The sequence below is a fragment of the Psammomys obesus genome, unplaced genomic scaffold (genome assembly GCF_907164565.1).
Source record: "Psammomys obesus unplaced genomic scaffold, mPsaObe1.curated_primary_1811, whole genome shotgun sequence".
In the NCBI taxonomy this organism is placed as follows: Eukaryota; Metazoa; Chordata; class Mammalia; order Rodentia; family Muridae; genus Psammomys; species Psammomys obesus.
Genome location: NW_026595981.1, coordinates 22,919,364 through 22,942,326, shown reverse-complemented (window position 1 = coordinate 22,942,326; position 22,963 = coordinate 22,919,364). Strand labels below are relative to the sequence as shown.

The window sequence follows — 22,963 nt, the reverse complement described above, 5'->3', positions numbered from 1 at the left end:
GGCTGTCACCCAATCCCTCCTCTAGCTCATTTCCCCCATCACCCTCACCCACCCACCTGCCTCCCTCCCTACCTCTGGCTGGCAGCCTGCTGCCCTTTGAGCCCCTCCACCCCACTCCACCCAAACTAGGAAATAAATGCTCAAGAGTAGTTGTCATGCTAAGACCAGCCCAGTAGATGTGAGAAAAAGAACTTGCAGGGAGATGGAGACAGAGTTCCCATGCCTGGTGTTTGGTGTTTGGGCCGCCACCTCTAGGTGTGCCTGCACCCCGTGTTAAGCCTGCAAGGGACAGAGTAACTCACTGGGTCCCAGCAGAGTTGGAGGGGCCCAAAGGGAGTTGACAGGCTGAACGGCCTCAATCCATTTGCGCTATTGATTTCTCACACACTGCAGCAGGCTTGATGGGGGGCATGATAAATCAGGACCCCAGAGACAGGGAAACTGAGTGGAGAGGGGGGAGGGGCTCCTGCACCATAATTTGTGGCCCACTCAGGGCTGCTTGGTGAGGAGGTGGCCAGCCAGAAAAGAGACAGGAGGGGCTGAGTGGCAGGGGCCAGGGTTGGGAAGGTAGACCGTTAGATTAAGGCCCCATCTGCAACAACTCCCAGCTGGCAACACACATAGGTTCTGGAACAACTCTAGGGGGCACCATTCACCTCACAATCCAAAGAATGACTCTCTGTGCACCTCTCTAACATGGACTCCGTAGGGGAGAATGAATGCAGATGGGATCCTAAGAGGTGGCCATTCTCTACCAAACTGTCTCTCCATACCAGTCCCAACTCCTAGCCTCAGAGGACAGCCTTTCCTTCCCTCACCCCATCTGAGACCTCTGTTAATTGCTCTGCTCGCTGCTTTCTGTGCTGGGGGCAGTGGCACGGGTCCCGGGCACGGCAGCAATGAGCTCACACGGGTCCTGCAGAGTCTGACGATCTGTATCCTTGTCCTCCATCTGTCCCCAACTCATCTGGTGACTGTGGACAAATCCCTGGCCCTCTCCAGGTCTCTAAACATGAAACAGCTGGACGGGATGTCCCTTCTGAAAGGTGGCTCCAAGCCCCACAGCTCGCCAGCCTGGGAATGTGCTGGAAGCTGTCCAGCACCTCCATTCACACCAGTGGCCACATGCCACCCAAACAAACCAAGCTGGGGTTTACGGAGACCCTGTACAGGCAAGCAGGGAGAGAATCAGGCCTCCCTCGAGTCTCTGGCCTGAGGTCCCCTCACTGCAGACAGGGAAGGAGGCATAAGCTATGTAGTAGAGAGCTGCGAGCCATCTGGGCTCTAGTCCCAGCAGAGCTAGCGACTGGTTGAGAGTCCTAGGGCAAACATATTCCTCTCTGGTTCCCCTCGGCGCAAGGGAGGGGCTTGTCTAGGCCGAAAAAGTCCCTTTCAGATCCGAGGGAAATTGGACAGAGAAACCTGAGGGGTCCCCAGATCTCTTCTGCTGGTCTGAGCCGGGTCAAGCCTCTCTCAGCAAGGCTGTTCCCCCTGGCCAGCACACTTCCTTGTTCCATCTACTGCTCCTGGTCCTGCCTCACTCCTCTGCCTGTCTTTTTGCCCTCACCTTGGCCAGCCCCTTTGCCTACCCCGTGCTTTGTGCTTTTCTGCACGTCCCTCCTGCCAGGGGACAGACCAACTAAAAATAGTCCCCACAGCCTTTCTCGCCCACAGCTGCCCAAAGAGCAGGAAATGAGGGGGGCAGGGAGGCCTGAGCCCTGCCCTCACCCACCAACTCTCAGCTCAGAGAGGTGTCCAGCACTTCAGCCTGGGGCTACTGCCAACTTGGCCATCTTTGGGACATCCCACACCCCTCCCCTAGGGAGGGGAGGCTTGCTCATAAGTGCTTACAATCACAGAGCAGCCCTTGCCCTGTGGGAAAAGAAGAAAGGAGGCAATTGGTCTAGCGGGAACCCTTCCCAATTTCTGACAAATCAATGCCAACCACATTGTGGGCACTGAGAGGGGAAGGCCTGGCTCTACCCACTGGTCTTTTGAGGGCAGAGGGAATTGGCATTGGGAAAATGTGTGTGTGTGTGTGTGAGTGTGTGTGTATGTCATTTTCTCTTATCCTATCTCAACCAAAGGGAATACAAACTAGTACCCCAGTCCCAGTTACAATAGTTCTTTGCTCCCCAAAATATACATGGTTCAGATATAGGAAGTTATATAGGTCTTCCTAAGATACCATTGCCAAAAGGGAAACAGAAGCCTATGGAAAGCCGGAAGCCTGGAGGCAAAAGCAGGCCATGCCCACCAAGCTGGGCATCCACTGTCCTGGGCATGGCCTCCTCTTGGTGCCACAGGCCACAGTACCTGCTCCTCATCCCACCTGGAATGTCTGGCACCTCCCAACCCCAGGGAAAGGCCCTCTCCATACAGGACGCAGGCAGGCTCAGAGACTCTCTGGAGGCCAGCAAGGGAGCCCTGTACTGTGAGGCAGGCGGGAAACCCAGGCGTCCTGGCCTCCAGCCCAGAGAGTGAACGAGAAAAAGATCTCCCAGGGGAGGAAAGGAAACAGGCTTGATAAGCACACACACACACACACACACACACACACACACACACACGCATGCACGCACGCATGCACGTGCACACACATACGTGTGCCATACCCCTATAGCTCCCAGATGTGACTCATACGAAGGTTCTGGCCAAAGGGTTGGATTTGAGCAGCAGATACTACTCTGAACAGGAAGGAAGAAAGTGAAGCCATGGGAATAGGGGAGACAGCATGGCTGTCTTGTCACAGTAGGAAGGCGCCTGCATCTTAAGGCCAAGTATTAACCAGGAAGGGCCTCAAGTGTAGGAGTCACCCCAACCTCCAGGCCCCAGTCCCTAACCCAACCGTTCATTTCTAGGCTTCCCTGGGACCAAGCCAAGAGCCAGCAAGCCCAAGGTGGTGCTCTTGGGAGCCAGGGCAGTGCCAGGGGCAGCCCTCACACCATCCTCCTCCTGCTAGCTTCCCCCCTCCCGCCTGCTTTCAGCCACCCTCACATATCTCAGCTGTCCAATCCGATTAGGGCTCCTGCCCAGTGAGCTGGACAAGGAGGCCACTGGGCAGGGAAGACACAGACAAGGACGCAGACGGGGGATGGCGAAGGGGAAGGTGGAGAAGAGCCTCCGGAATTAAAGCTGTGTGGCCTCCCGAGGACAAAAAAGGAACCGGGCGCACAGATCTGTGCCATGGGACGAGCGGAGCGAGCATCCCGGTGACAGGGAAAGCTGCTGTTCTCAGGAAGTTCTGCATCCTTAGGCAATAGCTCTGCGAGGCTCCTCTGTCCCCTGGGCAGTGGTGGAAGGAAACTGAAGGCAGAGGAGAGACTGACCCAGATTTCAGGAGGGTTCCCAGCCTAGAACTCTGTAGGCATCACTAGAGTTTACGTGGGCTTCACCACCCTTTATCTCCTGGGGCCTTTTAGGGCAGGGTCACTGTCAGGCAAAGCCCAGGCGGCTACGGATAGAAGTTTTACAAATGAAGAAACTGAGGCTCAGCGGAAGAGAAGACACGTATATACGGTTAGGAGTCTCGAATTCAGTCCGTTGCTCACACCCAGCACCCCCACTTTCTTTCTATTTGTACTGAGAGCAGAACTAAGTCTAGACTCCATCCCATTATGAATGCTTCCCTCCAAAGCCAACCCTCAGGGGGACCTTGGGAAACATGAAGGAGACTAAAACACACACACACACACACACACACACACACACACACACACACACAGCTAGTCTCCAAATAGGTACATGTCACCCATCCTCACAGTGTCCTGAGAGAGAAACCACGATGGGTTAGGGTGTCTTCTATCTCCCTCCCCATTCAGATACCCTCAGAGGCAAGACACACACACACACACACATGGCTACTAGTCACCTAGACAAGCCCCCTGCCCACCAAACTCTAATGAGATACCCCCTTCCCCATCTTCAGCCAGCAGGGCTGAGCAGCCCACCACTGGAGAGGAAAATCAGCCAACGAAAACAGTAGGTGCCATCCAGCTCTCTCCCAGAGAGCCTAAGCCTGGGGACCTCCCAGCTCCAGAGTAACACCAGGAGCCCAAGGCTCTGAAAGCCAGCAGGGAGCTGGCATGGCTGATCAGCCTTCCAGATCTGGTCCACACCCCCTTCCTCAGCCATCTGGACTGAGCCTGATCTGGCCTGGGCCTCCCCGGGATCTCTCCCCTTGGATGCATACAGGAACCCTTATCCAAAACACACAGGTCTTTACAACCACATGGTCTACACCCAGGCGCCCAAGGCAGGGGGCTCCTGACCTAGACACTGAGGTGTCGGCAGGGATGGGAGTTCTGAGCTGACAGGGCTTCCCCTGGAGAACAAGGTCAGCAAACACTGTAACCCCACCGCCACCACCACCTTTCTGCCAAGCCCTTGGGCGCCCAAGTGTGTGGTGCACCTGGCAGACCTGGGCTCCCTACCTAGTGAGGGAGGAGTGGAGGCAAAGTCCGCAGCTCCAGGCTGGGAAGCCACGAGGCAGCCAAGGAGACCTCCCTCAGGGAGAATAGGGTCCCCTTCACGCCCTTCTCCACTTTTTCAGTTAGGCCACCCCTTTCCAATTCTCCAGTCTAGGTGCGGTGGGGGTGGGGAGTTGAGGCAATCCTGCAAAGGAGGATGCAAGGGCGTGGGGCCTGGGCAGACCTTCTCTCACTTTCCATTCTTAGCTAGAGAATGGAGAACGCCCGAGGGGGGCGGACTGCAGGAGGGGCGCACCGGGGGTCCGGAGCTCGGAGCTTCCCAGCGCCCCGGGGTTGCCAGGCTCCCACCTCCCCGGACTACTGTGAGCAATGGGGGCGGGGAGGGGAAGGGATGGGGCAAGCCTGAACTGCCGAAGAAGGAAGCGGCCGGATCAGAAGCAGAGGGGCCCCCCCGGCGAAAGGAGGCCTAGGGAGAATTAGGAAGGGGGGCGTGCACGGTCCTACCTGCTCAGGTGTGTGGCGGCAGGGGGTCAGTGGGGTTCCCTGGAGAACCGGGGAAGCCCTGTCGGCTCGATTCAGGATTCCCCCCAGCTTCTGGGTTAGGCTGCTGCAAGAGGCACGGTTCCCGTTGGGTCCTAAAGCCCACTCTTCAGGTTGTAGGCGCTCCCTGCCCTCGCTCTCTACGACCAGCCCCCCCCCCCCCTTGGTGAGCGTGTACAGCGCTGGGGACTGAAGGAGGAAAATTAACCCTCTGGAAGAAAGATGGAGGGTCTGGGACACCGGCGGGGGCCAGGAGCAAGCAGTATGGGGATCTCAGCACACACCACAAGACAAACTGACCTTTCTTCCTGCTTCTGAGCCTATGGATTTGGCCTTGGGTCCTGGGGATGGGGTTAAGACCTTATGCTCTACCACTCCCGTTGGGCTAATTAGCGAAGAGCTACGGTAATGTGAGGAAAGCATCTTTCCTTTCAGACAGACACCCGCGTCTGTCCCCTTTCTCAGGCTATAGCAGTCTGTTCCTCCCACCCCATCATCCCTAAGTGCCTAAGAGGGAAAACCTTGGTCCTCAGGAAGAGAGCGGGGTGGATGTCTCAATGGAAGCGTATTGGGGAGCCTGTGGTGTGCACTCATGGATAGGGGTGTCTGAGCGGGTAGGATGGGGGAGAAGGGGAGGCATGAGACACAGAACCTAGGGGTCAGTCAGCGCCCTTGCTGGGCCCTCAACAGGATCTTGAGTCTTCATTAGCATAATGAACGCGTTAAAGTGTGTCTCCCCAGGTATTGTGGGGGCAGAGGTGTCTCTAAAGCCAGCAGCTCAAAATCAAGGTCACTGGCTCCGAAGCATAGGATAAGCAGCCTTCTCAGAGGTTGTCCTTTCTCTCTGGTCACCCTGAAAGAATAATTCCGGCTCGGTGGGCCAGGCGGGCAGCAGGGAGGTGGCTGGGGAGTCCGCCCGAGTGGAGTGCAGGACTGAGAACATTTTGCAAGGAGTGTTGCATACTATTTCCAGCAGCGGAGGCGAGGGTGGGGGGTGGGGGGTGGGGGGGTGGAGGATGTCATGGGATGAAGGGCCCTTGGGGTGAAGGGCCGGCAGAGGACCAGGGTATACTGAGGAGGGGAGAGGGCAAGAGCAGTGCCTCCAACCTCCCTCGCCGTTGCAGGAAGAACTGGAAGGAGCTAGACAGCAAGGGTGGAGTCTGTGAGGTGAGTTCAGGTCAAGCCTTTCACCCTAATGTGCCTCAGTTCTCTCCCAGCTGTTAAACAGGACTCGGGATTCTTCCCAGGCAGTTAATGAGTGTTTACCAAAGGGCTTGGAGCTCCTCAGATCTCAGCTGGGCCACCACTACAGTTATAAACCTCAATGAGGGTTGAGTGTTATTTGGGGAGGGGAGGAGCAGGGGAAGAGGGGCACAGACTCCTCTCTCACAAGCCGAGGATGAAACCAAGCTCCGGGAGAAGCCCAGGCCTAGCTGCCACAGGATATCCTTGTACCCAGGAATGGAGGTCACCCTCCCCGCCCCCACCTAACCACCACTGAACGCTGGCCTCCAGCTAGCTGTAGGCAGTACCCAGCCGGGCAGCTGGCCTTCATTAACTCCAGCTTTTTCGCCCCCCACTGTGAACCCACAGCTTCTACAGGCCTAGGCTACAGGGGCCTGCCCTAGTCTGACCTTGCAGCTGACACTGGGGTGGGGGTACCTCAGCAAAGGCCAAGTTACCAGCTGAAAAGAAAGTCAAGCGAGACTCCTTTTTTTTTCCCCACTGGGAGCAAGCAGAGAGGAAAAGGAGTGTGGGGGTGAGAGGGTGGAGGTGGGGGAAATTTAGGGCAAACAGCAGGCAGTGAAGTCAGCTGGATGGAGGCCCAGAAACCCCCACACCCTGAGGCCAAGTCTTACTCTAGCTTTGCTTTCAGCTAGAGTCTTGGCGAGGCCCCAAACTAGGGAAGGCCCTGGCTGCCCCTTTCCGCCTCCCTGCCCCCACCCTTATTAAATACACATTTTATCTCTCAGCATCTTCATTATCTTAACTGAAGGAGACAAGCAGAGGATGGCGGCAGCAGAGAGCGTCAGGGGAGGGGGGGTGTGGGGAGCAGGCGCACCCTGGTTACAAAGTGCTGATCTGGCTCTTTCAGGCAGTGTGGGAAACAGAGGAGGGATCAAAGCCGAGTGAGGCTGATTCAGAACTCAATTAGAAATAAAAAAAAAAAAAAATTTAAAAAAACGAAACAACACTGGGAGCTGGCTCTTTTGCCAGCCTTTAGCCTTTCCCGGTTCCTTGCACCCAATTAGCTTCTACTGGCAGTGCCTGAACTGGTGGAGTTGGAATACGAGACCAGAGGACACACGTATGCCCCATTCACCTTCCTCTGTAGAGGGGAAGACACCAGGAGGGAACTGAGATAACATTGCCCACAAAACTAAAACGTAGGGCACCAGAGGTGGGTTCCGCCCCAGTCCCTTAGAGGCAGTTTTCTGGGGTCGTGAGGTAGCTTCTTGAAGGACCCATTTCTCTTCCTGGCCTGTGGGCAAGTCTCCACCCGTAGCTGAAGCCTCCCTGAAGGGACAGAGGTTGCCTGAAGCAATTACCAAGGACTGGTGTCTGGGCCCAGTGCAGGGCGTGCAACCAGGGTGTGCAACCGGGGAAGAGGAGGGCCTTTCACAGGGGCCCGGCTCACCTGAGTGCACCAGGCAGTGGACCAATGTTTTACCTCCAGCTGAGAGGCTGTTTTCAAGATGCAGGGAAGGCAGTATCTTCCCTGTATTGTTCACCGAATAGTAGTTAATGAATAGCTACCAGAGTAAGTGCTGGGGACTGGATACAAATGTAAATAAAATCTCAAGCTCAGGGTTGGACCACCTACACTATAAATAACCAAAGCAAAAACAAACAAACAAAACATTTAGGCTTTTCTCTCTCACAGTCCAGCTATTTTTGCACTGTTAGGCTAAAGGTCAACTGTAGGTGTTATTTCTCAGGAGCCATCAGGCTTGTTTTTTTCACATCAGGGGTAGGTCTCTTACTTGAATTGACCAAGCAGAAGCTGGCCAGCCAACAGGCCTCAGGGACCTACCTGTCTCAACCTCTCCAGGGCTGGAATTAAAATACTTGTGTGTGAATGTGTGGCAGGGCATCCTGGAGGTTGAGTTTGGGTTCACAGCAAGCACTTTCCTGTCCCAGCCCTGGTCAAGGTATTTCTATATACTGGTATTTCAGTTACTGGTCCTTATCATGTCTTTCCTTTCCTACCCCAGCACTGAGGGCCCTATGCCTATCAGACAAGCATGTTAGCTCTCTTTGTATGTGTGTGTGTGTGTGTTTTTTGAGACAGGGTTTCTCTGTGTAGCCTTGGCTGTCCTGGACTTGCTTTGTAAAGCAGGCTGGACTTGAACTCAGAGATCCTCTTGCTTCTGCCTCCATGAGTGCTGGGATTACAGGGGTGCGCTACCTCGCCCGGCTCGCTCTTAACTTCTGACAGAATTTGATTAAATTGTTCAGACTGGCTTTGAACACTGCTGCTCAGGTAGACCTTCAACTTGTGGTCTGTCCTCCTGCATGACTGGCACTGCAGGCCCATACCACAAGGTCCAGTTTATTGTGTATCTTCAGAGGCTGGGAGGGCCGGGCAACAGTTCCGTGGTAAAGTTCCTGTACTGGGGGTGGAGGTGGGGCAAGGAGCAATGGAAAGGGGGGGAAGGCAAGAGGAACAGCCAAGTTTTCTGATTTCTGGGTAGCTAGCCGGGACCTCACACACTCTGGAGTCATCTAGCCACAGGCGAGAGTCTTCATTGAGCCAGAAATGTCCGATGGATCTTGGGGTTGGAATTCATACCAACTTTATTGAGTCTATAGTCTTTCCATAGCAATACCCAACACTATGGAAGCCTAATTTGGTTCTTAAAATAATAATAAAATTAAAGAGACAGATCAGGATATAGACACACAGACACACATACCCCGTCTTCAAAAGGAGAAAATGTAGGTCAGCATCTTTGCCACTACTCCATGTGGCCTAAGATGCTGGCAAAAACTCGTAACCACAGGCCCATCCCATCCTACTTAAACTCCCACCACCTTCCCATAGCTCTCAGCTTCACTGAGAAAAACCGGCGAGGAAAGGGCTCTCTTCCTCTCTGCCCTGGCTGTCTGAATTACACTTAAGGCTTTACTGACAAACATACATCAGCCTCTGCTCCCACAAGGGCAGCGGAAGCCGGGCAGGGACTGTAAGTCTGCTTCACGCATCATTGACAGAACCAACCCTGTTCCAATTGCTGAAGTCTTAAGAGCAGCAATGACCTAGAAATTGGCAGTGGGGGAAGAGCTGAAGGAAACTAACAAAACAGCACACAGAAAGCCCGATTTTGAAATACGGGGATGGCAGAGGGGAAGGGGAGAGAAAGAGGTAGAGGGGAAGGAACTTGGCCCCCTTGCAAAGGCAAGCTTGGCTAGAAGCCAGGGAGGATGCGGGCCGGCGCAGCCCCACCGAGAGTCAAGCCGTGTTCCAGACTCCAGCCCCACAGTTAGAGGAAGGCGCCAAGCCTCAAATACAACGAGGTGGGGAGGCCACTCCTTTTTGGGCAGGATCCTACTGTGGACACAGAACAGACAGCAGCTGCCCACAGTGTGGAAACAAACTGTAAAGCAGTCACGTCTCTTAAGGCTGCAGCATCCAATAAAATGTAATTTAAATCAAGCCTCACATCTGTTCTCAATCCCATTCAGTCTCTGCTTTCCATCAGTCTTTGGACAATCTTTACAATTATGCTCCTTAACCCTTGTAGTCCCGGGACACTTTCCACAACTTCTTGGTAGAGAACTGCCTTCTCCGTTTGCACACTGTCCCAGTGGGAATGAAAGCTGTGGTGAGGGAGTGTGCATTTCAGAGGGCTCCCCGCCCTTCCACCCCATCCCATACCACCTGCTGTAGCGCAGATCACCTTACAAGGATACAGTGAACAGAATGAATGAGACAATGGCCCACAGATCTGTAGGCATATCAAATCTCAAACTCAAGGCCCGATCAGACAAGGAGGAAGCAGCCTTGCTCAGAGAAAAGCAAAGGCTCAGACCTTTCATAACCACGCACGACTTGTTTGCAAGCATTCCCAGGTAGTAAAGGAACAGCAGCCACCGACAAGTCAGACTCAGGCACCTTCCCTCAAAACCAGCCTGGCCCAGCCCACACTTTCAAAGCAGTGTTATAATGGTGCCCTCTGGTGTCCCCATCATAAATTGCCACTTAATGCCACTGGAAATCCAACCCTGAAGTCTCAGTAACCGTACGGATGAACTTATCTTAAGGACTGGAATAATGTACTCAGATGAAAATCCAAGCCTGAACCGGGTCATATTGGAACAACGGCTTCACCTGAGGCAAGCAAATGCTGGGACAGCACGAGAAGGCATTTCCATTTGTTTGTTTCACTATATAGCCCAGGCTGTCGTGGAATTCCCAGGCTGGCCCTGAACTCACAGAGATCCACCTGCCTCTGCCTTCAGAGTGCTGGGATTAAAGGCCTGTGTGACAACCTCCTGGCAAGAAGGGATTTTTGCATTAACCTCTGCAAGCTTAAGCTCTCATGGAATGTGACTGCTTCAAACGACAACAAAGGGAGCCCAACGCAATGGTTCAAAGAGTAAAGGCGCCTGCTGCCAAGTTTGATGAAGAGTTCCGTCCCTGGGATCCACAGTGTAGAAGGTAAATAAAGAATGGCTCCTGCAGTTGCTGCCATGTTAACAAGACAACAAATGCGACGCAAATGAAACCTAGAAATAAATATATTCACAATCTATAGTTACATTCCCCTTTCACCCCCATACTGGTTGGGAGCACTGGAGAAACACCAGTCTTAAAAGTCCAGTGCAGTAGCACGTGTCACATGAATGTAGAATTCTTTGAACAAAAGGTCCTTCAAATTTCCACGTCAGCTTGTACATTTTCCTGGATCAATCCACTTCATCCTTCTAAACGTCTAAGTTCTTTACAGAGTATACTGTTTGCAGGCAGAAGTGAATACATACAAACTCTTCAACACAAGTCTGCATACACTTGCAGGCACACCGGTTAGGAATGTCAGTGGTCACGGTACTGAATAATCACTTTTAAAAGGAGGGAGTCATTGGTTTTGCTTTTAAGAAGAGTATCATGTGGTCCAGGCCAACCCCAAACTCACCACGTAGCAAAGGATGGATGGCCTCGAATTCCTGAGACCTGTGCCTCTCTTTCCCAAGTGCTGGACTCACAGGCCTACGTCATCACACCCAGCCATTTGGCCACTTTTATGGGTAAAAACGCTGAAGAGCCAAAGATGTTAGCCAGTGCTAACACTCATGAATCCATTCATTAAAATTTACTGGTGCGGAGTAAAAAAGGTGGCAATTGTTTCCAAATGACCCTATTAAAAAGAAGACTCCCTCGCCTGCCAAATGCCAGCTGGACACTTGCAGGTGTAGTCAGAGAACCATTCAGGGCAGACCAGCAGCAAGGATGTTACCAAGGAAAGCTTTGCCTTTCAGGACATGCTCTATTTCCTTCTCTTCAATCTTCAGGGACACCTGGAAAGAGAAAAGGACTTTTCATGACGAGGAACATGTGCACGCGCACGGGCACCCGTCATCACACCTCCCATCGCACGCCGCTTTCCCCAGACCAGCGAGTCAACCGCGGCCGGCGGCGGCCCGAATCACACCGTTCCAGCCTCACACCTTAAACCCCTAGCTGGCAGAAAAGAGAAACTGTTCAGTAGTCACTCCCGATCTTCACTTTGGCAAAGGACGCGCTCTCCAAAACAGGACAATTAAAAGAGGGGACACACAGACTCACACACACACAAGGCCGTTACTTGTACCTTGGTGAGGCGGCTCTCCTTATTTTTCTTTAATCCTAAAATGCCTCTGGACTCCAGCAGTCCTGAAAGGGACAAACACTCAGACTGGTCCACAGCTGCCACCTGCTGTTTGCGACAGACACTACTGTAGGCTTCGTATAACTGGGAGGAAATGAAGGGGGAACAAGTGTCATTTAAAAGCCACACCTCAGAACCAGAACCTTATAGATTAAACACACACACAGTAAGGCCAGGAACCCTGTCTTAAGTTATCTGAATATCCCATTTCCCTCAAGTAGGCAATAACCTTCTGCAGCCCCTCTTACACTTTCTGATAATTTTTTTCTAAGATTTATTTCTATGTTGGGTGTTTTGCTGGCATGTACTTATGTATATGCACCATATTCATGCCCGTTTGCCCACAGAGAGCAGAAGAGCCAAAGTTACAGATGGTTGTGAGCCACCGTGTGAGTGTTGGGAATGGAACCCGGGTCTTGACTGCTGAGTCGTCTTACTTTAATGTAGAATGTAGGAACAGAGCTTTACGTAAGTTCAGAGGGAAACACAGAAACGAAGGGAAAAATGGATTGCTATGTAGCCCTGGATGGCAATCCTCCTGGCTTTGCCTCCTAAGTACTAGGATGTTATTGTGCCACTATATCTGGTTAATGGTTAACTCCATTTTTTAATTTTTAGAGGCTGGTGGTGAGACACAGCTTTTCTATAGTCCTGGCTGTCCTGGAGTTAGGGGTCACCCAGCCTCTGCCTCCCAGAGTTTTGGGGTTAAAGGCATCGCACCACAGTACCTGGCCTTAATTCATGTTTTTGAGACACAGTCTCACTATGTAGCCCTGGTTGGCCTAGAACTCACTATGTAGACCAGGCTGGTTCAAATGTGCAAAGATCCACATGTCTTCTAAAGGCAGTGATCCTAACATTTATGTTTACTGATAAAACCAGATTTTTAACCAAAAGACAGGTCTTTTGGAAAATAGCTGCATTTTAGCCTCAGCTCCACCTGCTGGGACTCCATCTTACCTTCCCCAGAGTGACCTCTTTGATTTTCAGCCGCCTGGTCAAGAGCAGCAAAGAGCAAACCAAGATCTTCTGCTGAAGAGGGAGGGAATCTTGGGTTTTCTCTTGGTTCAAAGTCACCCTGTTAACATCCACCTCCGAAATGACTTGGGATATGTGAGCAAGACTAACACACTTGGGTACCAGCGACTCGGAGGGTGATTTACCTGCAAAGTGAGTAAGCCAAGCTCAATCAGATTTCTTTTTTGTATTAATTTTTCCCCAAGACAGGGTTTCTCTTTCTGAAGTCCTGGCTGTCTTCCAACTCACTCTGTAGACCAGGCTGGCCTCGAACCCAGATACCCCCTGCTGGGATTGAAGGAGTGTGCTACCACCCAGCACCTTATTTTGATTTCTGATATATCGCCTGTATATGTGTGGAGACACATAATGCACGTTTTAGCTAAAAGATACCCACATGCTCTCGTGTAACGGCAAAGCAGAGGTTCTACCTATCAAGTAGAAGACCAGGGGAAAAAAACAGTTCCAGACGATAGGAGATCTATCTTTTCCTTTAGCGTATAGTTTAATGTTGAGAAAGAGACTAATCTGCCCCCTGGATGAGCAAGAACTGGACAGAAGCCACCAAACACGGCTAACTGCCTCAGAGGTTGGCTGGGGACGAAAGCATGGTGCTACGGCACTTGACTTGTGCACGCAAAGCCCCTTGTTTGACTAACCCCCAGCACAAAACCCTGAAGCAGAGACAACTGCCTGGCAACCAAAAAAGGATAAGAAAGTTGGGAGAAATTATCTAATACTTTGAGTCCGATGAGTGGGTTAAGTATGGACGGGTAAAGTCAAGCCCACCTTGGCCCCCATGTCCCAGATGTGGGCTTCCCCAAATGACCTCTGAAGCTTGTTCACTTGTCCCGATTGATCTGTGGGACAGCAACACTTGAGAACATGTTACTGGGGAGCCTGGCAGATAGGACCTCCCCGGAGCTGGAGGCTGGGAACTAGGGAGAACGCACAGGTCCAGGGCCCCGCTGCTTGGAGAAGCACGACTGTGCTATAGAGGAGGGATCTGCTCTTGGACAAGCTATGCCGCAGTCACTTCCTGAGACCATCTGCAGTTGCCTCACCGCAATCTGCCCCTATTGCCTTACCACAAGCAGGAAGCTGCAGGGGGCTAACCGAGAGACCAGAGCTCACAGACCGGGGAGCAGAAGTTCCACGATGAAAGGAGCTTGGAAGCCTACCCCACCCCCTGCATAAAGCCAGGTCCCTTCTACCGCCCCCCCCCCCCCACCCATTCGGTTTTTTCTGTTGTTTCAAAGTTTAATGGAGTCTCTCTATGTAGCCTGAGCTGGCCTTGAACTCGAAGCGTTCTTCCTGCTTCGGCCTACTGAGTGTTGGGATCACAGGTACGGCCCACCACGGTTGGTATCTGGCCAGCTTTTGTTTGCCCATCTCCAATGCTGGGAAACCTAGTTATTTCTACGTATTAGAAAAATCCTCATATTTAGTTGAAATCACTGCCTCTGTGGTTTTTTTATATGGCTAGGCTGTTGAAACTAACCCCATTCATATCAGAAGTAAAAGACAGAAATTAGGTCAATCCCATCATTTACACCCGGAACTTGGAGCTCTTTGAGCAGTGCGCACTAGTGGCGATCCCAGCACCAGTGACAAGCCAATGTTTTATGCTAGGGCAGAGGAGCCAGGAAGGAAGGAAAAATCAAAAAAGAGACAGAGAAAATGATCTAAGTCTGTTGGCACACACTGCCTACTCACAGCCCAAGCACTAGTTCAGGCTACCTCGGAAACCTTTTAAATTGTTTCTTTTAATAAATACTGATGAAAAGGAGAAAGCGTTCTATGTCGAACTCCCGACCAGTACAGAAAAATGAAGGAAGAAACAAGTTAGAACACCCTGTTTTCTAAAGATGAACACTGGTAAGTTCATAGCCCATGACATCTGCCAGTGAAGAAAACAGGGCTGAGGAAAAGGGAAATCAACCTCACTTGTGACGGCCTCTGGTTTCCTGCAGTCACAGGACCTTGGTGCTCTGCCCTCACAGGCTGCCTGGAGATGAACTCCCGATCTGCCCATCTTTTTGCTTCCTCTCCTTTATTTACCAGACATTACCTTCTCCTACATAAAGACCCAAAGTGCGCTTAACATAAGTTCTCAGAAGGCGGCTCAACCTTGCAGTCTCATTTTTATTCCAAGAGCCAAAACCTTACTACTTGAGTCCCTACCGTTTATGAAGAGTCCCAGGACCTCATTTCCCGTAACACACAGCCTGACTCTGGCAGACAAGACAGAAATACTCTAGAAGAAACGACACCCTGCTCGCTCCCTCTCCTAGGTGTCCAAGGGATGATTTAACCGTGCTCACTTCTCTTCCCTCCATTTGGAAAGGCAGACAGGAAGCAGGTAGGCTACTCACATTCAGACGGTGGCTTGAGGATGGTTTGGCTTTTCACATCCGACTCCACAATTTCAATAGCTCGCCTACAAAAAAAAAAAAAAAATTTCTAAAATTAATTTAGTCTGGGCCAAACCAAACACCACACCAAGCCACTGTGTCCAAAGGCAGGCACATTAACTAAAAACATGCTTTAAAAAAGTTAAGGTCCCTTTCAGTGGTTCCCAGCACCAACAGGCAGCTCTCAACCACCTGTAGCTCCAGATTTGATACCTTCTTCTGGCCTCCACAGGCACTGCACGCACATACACATACACACATACAAAGCTAGACATTGTGAGGGCCTGAAAATAAAGATTAAGGACTCTAAACAAACTGGGTTATGCTGTAGCTTAAGGGAGACTTACCTGCCTTTAAAATAAAATAAAAAAGATGAGAATCTGAGGAACCTCCTTTTACAGATGTCAAGTAGGGCTGTCACACACTGAGCCGGCAACATTTTAGATGAGGGAAATGTCATCGGTAGAAGGGATATGCAGTGTGGGGATGGCCTGAGGGATCTAACAGCACCCCCACACAGCAGACTCAAAAGGGGAGCCCTCAGATATACATAGGACACATGCAGGCTAATCTTGCTGGACTTCACGGCCATTACTCATCGCTGTAGTCTTCATTCAAGCAGTTTGCTGACTAGGGGGAACTTTCACATTCCAGATCCTGCAATCCAGCAACAGGAAGAGCTTCCTCTCCCACTGCTTTCTCTAAAGCGTTTTTGTCCACAGGGGGCCATGGGCAGACCTGGATCTTCTGCACCGCAATAGGGGGACGTTGGACCAGTGGGACAGCACAGTGAGGATCATTTTAATAGACCCAGTGCCCCTACTGGGAGGGAAAAACTTTCATCAGTCAGCACACAGGCTTTCCCCAGCAGGAGGGTGGAAGAGAGAAAGAGGTCTAGGGTAGGACTTGGGGACCACCAACTGGAAGGAGGAAGGGGTGCCCACAAAAGGAAAGGAAGAAGAAAGTCTAAAAAGCCAAAATGGTTCAGGTCCATAAATAAACCTGCTTGAGACCAGCGAGTGGAAAAGCAAACTGGAGTCTTTTTTAATACAAATGTAATTAACCAATCTATAATCACCGCAGGGAGCGCCAGCAACATCTCATTTGTTTCTCCCTCCGTAGGTAATGGACTGATAATGTTTCAGACATTAACACGGTGGAAACTCAGAGCTCCCCACTGAGAAACAAGTCCTCTTTTCTGAGCATAAAAAGTAGCAAGAACGGAGCCTCTTAAGTCACATTCATTTGAGTTACACCAGACAACTGACAGCACTTCCTCTTTTTTTTTTTTTTTAATAAAAACAGTCAATGGTGCCATAATTCACCTGCAAACATCCAGTGCTTTACGGATGTCTCCCGAAACGGCGGATACTTTGCGGGCACAGAACTGAATCGCGGCGCTGTCCAGAACCTGTTCTCTCGACACCTTCAGACAAGACCCAGAAGACATGAGTGAGTCAGGCCTAGTTACACGCAAGCCCATAATCCTAGCTACTGGGAGGCTGCGGCAGGTCCTCCCCAAGTCGAGGACAGTGAGACAAAGTCAAGTCGACACGGTGAGACTCTATCTCAAATAAATATAAATAAATACAAAACGAATACAGCGCAGGGTAGAGCTTTTACTTGAACAAGAGGCCTTATGAATCCCAGCACTGGCCATAAGTAAAGGATAAAAAGACAATCCGAACTCAGTTTCTCTTAGCAAGTTAGATTCTAAACATATAAACGCTTTCACAGAGTAAGTCTAATTTTGAGACTCGGAGTACACGCGCAGGGCTCTAAGCTCAACACTCAAAACTGCAAAGATCTGAACCCAACCGGCCACCTTTTAGGTCTAAGGAACACATTGGACAAATTTAAGAATTTTACAGCTACATGGCGTAGAGGTCCGTGAATGGAAGAAAAAAAAAGCAATTACTTCAAGTGTTTTTCCATGGGTCCTCTTTTTGTTTTTTTTGTTTTTGAGGCAGGGTCTCTCTCTATGTAGCCCTGACTGGCCTTGAACTCCCATCACTTGCTTCCTGAGTGCTGGGACTAAAGGCACACACCACTACACAGACGAAGCTCACAGGCCCTACTTTTTACTACATTTGTTTACTTCTGTTTGGAGTGAGGATGGGTACAACATGTGTGCCGAGGTCAGAGGACAGTTCCAGGTGTCAGCTCCCTCCCTCCACCGTGCGGATCTCAGGAGGACTTGAAGTCAGGTCATTAGAATTGGCAACCAGCGCCTCAACCTGCCAGGCCACGTCACTGGCCCAGGCCCTACCTTTTAAAGGCCATTAAGGAAGCATTTGAGTCCTCTAATTCCTACTTTTATTTCAACAGTGAAAGCAGCCAATAAATGGAACCGTGTGTAGAAACTCACATAAAAACGTTCTCACTCATTATGGTCCATGGGAGCCTGCCACACCATTAATAAAGCAATCAAATCGAGATATTTTAAACCCATTGTTAGCTTTCCATCACAGAGATTATCCCTGCAACAGAATTTGGCATGATGGTCGGCACCCACCTGATTAAGTCTATCCTGCAAGATTGTGGCGATCTGATTTCTGGTGTAAGGCGGGAAGTTCAATAGCTGTGGTTTACAGTTCTCTCTAGCTTGAAGTCTCGGCAGAATTCTGTCTGTGAGATCTAGGGTATTAGCAATACCTGAGAGGATAAAGAACAACTGCCATCAGCAGTCAAATCATCCTAAGAGGAAATTAAACGCTCTGAAACGTAAAATCCCCAGTCATAACCCAGTATTTCAACTGTTGCGTTCACTTGCCCTCCCCCACACTCTAAAAGATGGACCTTCTAGGTAAGACACAGTGCTTAGGCAGGTGTAATGAAACATGCTCACTGTCCGAACACACAGGAGACTGAGACAGGAGAATCAGGGGTTTGAGGCTACCCTGAGCTAGAGGCCTTGTCTCCAGGAAGAAAGGGCTGAGGAAAGAGGGTGGGTAGGCAGATTTCTGTTGAACTGCAGGCCAGCCAGGGCTGCAGTGAGACTCTGCCTCAAAAACAAATCTACCGGGCCACCCCTCTGATGCCAGCTCTTGGGACACAGGTTGATCTGAGTCCAAGGCCAGCCTGGTCTATAGAGCTAGTTCCAGGACAGCCAGGGCTATGCAGAGAAACCCTGACTTGAAAACAAAAACCAGAAAGCAAATCTATTGTTTCAAAATGCAGCATGATGTTCTTCTGAGTATGTATGTGATGAGAACCAAGCCAGGGGCTCTGCACATGCTCTACTAGCAACTCACACCACCCAGTACCTGTCACTTAGCATGACTATGTACATATTCATGTGTATGCACTTCTGCGTGAGTGTAGGAGGACCCGGAGTTGATGCCAGATGTTTTCCTCTAGGGTTTTCACCTTATTTTTAAAAACAATTTATTTTTATTTTATGTGCACTGACGTTTTGCCTGCATGTATGCCTGTGTGAGGATGTCAGATCCCCTGGAACTGGAGTTACAGACATGTGAGCTGCCATGTTGGTGCTGGGAATTGAACCTGGGCCTTCGGGAGACCAGCCAATGTTCTTAACCACTGGGCTATCTCTCCAGCCTTGCAACTTACTTTATTATTATTATTATTATTACTTTGAGACAGGGTCTCAGGTGCTTACCCAGCGAGCCTAACCCCAGTCTGGCAGATCAGACGCCCTCTTCTGGCCTCCATGGGTATCAGGTATGCAAGCACGGCAAAATACCCATGCACATGAAATAACAAAACAATAGGAAACCAACCTGCACAGGGACTGAGGAGAAGGCTCAGGGGACAAAACATCACCACAGAAGCATGAGGAGTGGTTAGGAAGCCAGGGTGGCCCGCCTGCAGTCAACAAGCTGGCTAGCTGGACTGAGTTAGCGAGCTCCAGGTTCATTTAAAAAAAAAAAAAAAAAAAGGCCTCTGATGTCAACCCCTGCACACACACACACTTTTCACACATAAGGAGTTTAAGCGATTAGTGACATTTCGAGTTCACCGTGTAACACTGAGAGCTGAGCACTCACCAATGAGCACCAACCGGGAATTGCTCAGCCACGGCCATTCAAACAGCGTGTACAGCACATCCTGCCCTCTGCTGTCCAGCTGGTCCATCTCGTCCAACACCAACACACTGCACACAGAGAGATAAAGAGCACCGGCCGCACTCTCAATCTTCTGACATCTGATCTGGGGCCTACCTTAGGCTGTTTGTCTTACAGTTATTGACAGACTGACCCCCCTTCCCCCCATCAGTAACACCTATCATCCAACGGTTTTCAAGGAACCAGCTCAAAAACAATTAAACTTTAAACCAGGCCTGGCAGCGATGACCCAGCACACAGGGATGCAGAGGCGGGTGTATCTCTTAGTCTGAGGCCAGCCTGGTCTACATACGGGGCTACTTCCAGGACCGCCAAGGCCACATGCGCGTGGTGCGCACACACAAAATCATAAAAAAAAAAAAAAAAGCCCCCCCCCCAACTCAAACCAACCAAATACATAAGCAATAAGCAAGCAAAAACAAACAAACCAAAACCAAAACCAAACCAAACCCAGCCGACTTTCACGGAGCAACATGCCGCAGAGAAATGCTTACATCATGGGGCCCTGAGCCGTCATATGCTTTTCCAGTTTTCTCATCAAGTCCTTCCCAGCCGGTCTGCACACTTCCTCCTGACCAATCTCCTGAGCGATGGCTGGGAACACTGCCTGGGCATTCCTCAAAGACATGCAATTCAGCATGACAGTTCTAAAGCCTTTCACTTCCTTCTAGGTGGAAAACAACAACAAAAAGATCTAAACACGGCAGTTATGCTGGCTTCAGGCAAAACTTTACTGAAAACCCGATCAGGTCTCTGAGAGCTAACAAGATACAAGAGCAAAGCTCTACTTTATCTATACCATGAAAACTTGTACTTTTAGGACACATTCACTCTCCTAACCATCTACTCTTCCTTAGCCCTTAAGAGTTAAAATTGTTGGGGCTGGAGAGACGGCTCAGTGGTAGCTGCTCTTCCAAAGTACAAGGGTTCAGAACATGGCGGCTCACGACTGTCTGTGTCTCTAGATCCAGGGGATCTAACATCCTCAAACAGACACACGCACACAAAACACCAATGGGCACATGCTATATATACATGAGCCAATTGCTGCAGCAATCACATCCATAATTCATGTTCTCACTGTACCTTGAAGTCTTGCAGAATCCGGCTTAAGCAGGCAGTTTTTCCAGTTCCAGGAGCGCCAGAGAGGTAGAGACTTCCAGCTTTTTTCCCACAGATGTGTTCCTTCAGGAAATCCCTGATGACACCCATCTCCTGCTCTCTGGCAGGCAGCCGGTCGGGGACAGCTGTACTCAGGACAAGCTTCGCCTGCTGGTAGCAAGTGCCTGTGCCAGACACCGAAGGACAGTTAAGACACGGCAGAAGGTGACCGGGTCTCACCAGAACCAGCAGGACGGTTCCCGATGGCCTCACCACCCGCTGCCACGTGAGGACTCACCATCCTGCTTGAACAGTCTTATGCAGGCAGAGTCCTTCTCCGCTGGATACGTCTGCTCGGAATCTGCTTCGCTCTCTTGACCTTTCTGAGCCGGGGAAGGTACCTGGCTTTGGTGAACCCTGTCTTGTTCTTTCTGGCTTGAAGACCTAACTGCCGGCTCATCCCCGAACACCAATCTGCACCCCTTCCGCGTACGTGAGCGAGGGGGGCCGTTTTCTTTCCTGCCTAGCTTTGGCGGGGAACACGGAGATAATCGAGGGGTGTTGCACAGGTTGTCGTCACCTGAAACGTTAAAGCAGGGCATGGTCATTCCCAGCGACGATGTCGGCCCCTAGAACACTCAACACAGGGTGTGGCCATTCTTCAGGAGGACAGGGAAAGAAACTGCAAAGACCCACACCCAGCAAGAGGTCCCAAATTCTTTCTTTCTTGTCTTCTGAGACAGGATTTCTCCACGGAGCCCTGGCTGTCCTGGAACTCAGTAGAGCAGGCTGGCCTCAAACTCAGACACCCCCTTGCTTCTCCCTCCTGGGCGCTGGGATTAAAGGCGTTCACCCCCACGGCCGCCTGAAGACTGGAAGACAGTTCTACCAGAGTCAGAACCACAAGACATGTCTCACCAAGGAGCAAATGTGGCCACTAGATGGCGCCATTGAACCTCATCCTCTGGTAAGAAACCAAGCGAGTTCTCGTGTTGAGTGGGTCTAAGGTTATTTTAAAAGTGGACTTGACCATTTTGGCACCACTGATACCTTGGGAAGAATGGCTCTCCTCCATAGGAAGCTGTTGCGTACACTGTCGGATGCCCAGCAGCACTGTCAGCTTCCACTGACTCACTGTTCTAATACCATCCCCTCAACCGTAATGGATTAAAATCTTCAGACATGGCCAAGTCCCCCAGCCCCACCCAGCTAACAACATAGTTCTCCTACTACCACACACAAGTATCTACCGATAACAACACGAAAGCTCCTAGACTGGGCACGTACAGCTAAGTGGCACAGCACTTCCTAGGTCTTGGGGTCGATCCCCAAAACCCAGCAGCAGCACCAACACACACACACACACACACACACACACAGGCAGACAAGCGTCATTGTGGGAGAAGGACCTCAAGTTTGGGGCAATCCCGGGCTACAAATTAAGTTCCAGGCCAGCCTGAGCTAGAGCTCTTTCCTCAAAAAAAACAAACTCAAAACAAACAATACCTCTAAAAATGGAAATGATTGTGAAACAAAAATCAAAAACATTAAGAATGTCATCTATTTGCTGCTGCTTTATTTTTTTTTTTCCGGGTTTTTCAGACAGGGTTTCCCTGTGTGGCCTTGACTGTCCTGGACTCACTTTGTAGGCCAGGCTGGCCTTGAACTCAGAGATCCGCCTGCCTCTGCCTCCTGAGTGCTGGGATTAAAGGTGTGCCCCACCACAGCCCAACTTTTTTGTTTCTTCACAAGCATGCAAGCAAATTTTCAGTTACTACGTGTAACTTCGAGGTAATTCTAAAAGGCAGAACTAGGGAAACGAAGATCAGCTCCCCCAGAAAATGATCTCTATTAGTGACTGGCTTATCTGCAAAGTCCAGCACACACTTGGCAGCCACTGTGAAAACAAATACAGCTACAGTTTTAACTGCCAGGAACCTCAGCATCGGGAAAAGAAAGGCTGAGGGCCTTTCTCAGTCACACACAGAGTTGCGCTCACAGAGGAAAACCTACCCAAACGTTTTCTGGGACTGAGGGGCAGAATTTTCGTGTCCACACATGGAGTGGAGGGTACAGCCTGGACGCTTTTAAGTCTTGCTTTACTGTCCCCGGAGTCTGTTTTGTTCAGTGTCTTAGCTAGCTTCTTTTTCGGAAAGCTGATGGTAGCTTGTGTCTGGGATCGGGTTTGAGGCATAGTGACCTCACACGAAAGATACAAAACGAGTCAGGAAAAGCCTGTAATATATGAAAGCAAAGACAAAAAACACAGAGCTTATATATACTGGTGACCAACGCTGACTTCGTAAATTATGTTAATATGGCGTTTCTAACATTTACTTCTGCTTCTCATCCAAATCTATGTAACTGGTAACGTCTGTCTGCAGAACATGCGGAAAATGACATCAGACACATATCACACGTCAGCCTTACAGTACCTCGGACGCAGAAACTATTAACCCTCTCTTAAACAGTCAAAAGAAAAACAGGTTATCACCCTAGACGTC

At 50.5% G+C, this 22,963-nt stretch overlaps 2 protein-coding genes across 2 annotated transcripts in view; both read right to left on the bottom strand.

Moving 5' to 3' along the window:
- Positions 1-5,026, bottom strand: part of Rara (retinoic acid receptor alpha) — a 45,546-nt gene extending 40,520 nt beyond the window's left edge. Inside the window, exon 1 of the mRNA XM_055619544.1 lies at positions 4,935-5,026. The gene's annotated coding sequence lies outside the window, so the exon portion shown is untranslated. The remainder of the gene's footprint in view (positions 1-4,934) is intronic.
- Positions 5,027-10,934: 5,908 nt separating this feature from the next.
- Positions 10,935-22,653, bottom strand: Cdc6 (cell division cycle 6). The gene is made up of 11 exons (XM_055620242.1): positions 22,473-22,653; positions 20,758-21,039; positions 20,445-20,644; positions 19,853-20,025; positions 19,281-19,387; positions 17,786-17,925; positions 16,596-16,696; positions 15,232-15,296; positions 12,800-13,002; positions 11,783-11,923; positions 10,935-11,489 (listed from the first exon to the last, which is right to left on the bottom strand). Exons 1-11 carry the CDS (start codon positions 22,651-22,653, stop codon positions 11,400-11,402), a joined length of 1,683 nt encoding a protein of 560 aa, XP_055476217.1. The 3' UTR covers positions 10,935-11,399.
- Positions 22,654-22,963: the final 310 nt, after the last annotated feature.

Bases quoted from the DNA above. Each gene is read 5' to 3' on its own strand.
- Cdc6 (XM_055620242.1), bottom strand. From the start codon at position 22,653: ATGCCTCAAACCCGATCCCAGACACAAGCTACCATCAGCTTTCCGAAA. The intron at 20,026-20,444 runs GTACAGTGAGAA...TTTTCCACCTAG, and splicing joins GGATTCTGCAAGACTTCAAG to AAGGAAGTGAAAGGCTTTAG. The intron at 17,926-19,280 runs GTGAGTGCTCAG...TTATCCTCTCAG, and splicing joins TTCCCGGTTGGTGCTCATTG to GTATTGCTAATACCCTAGAT.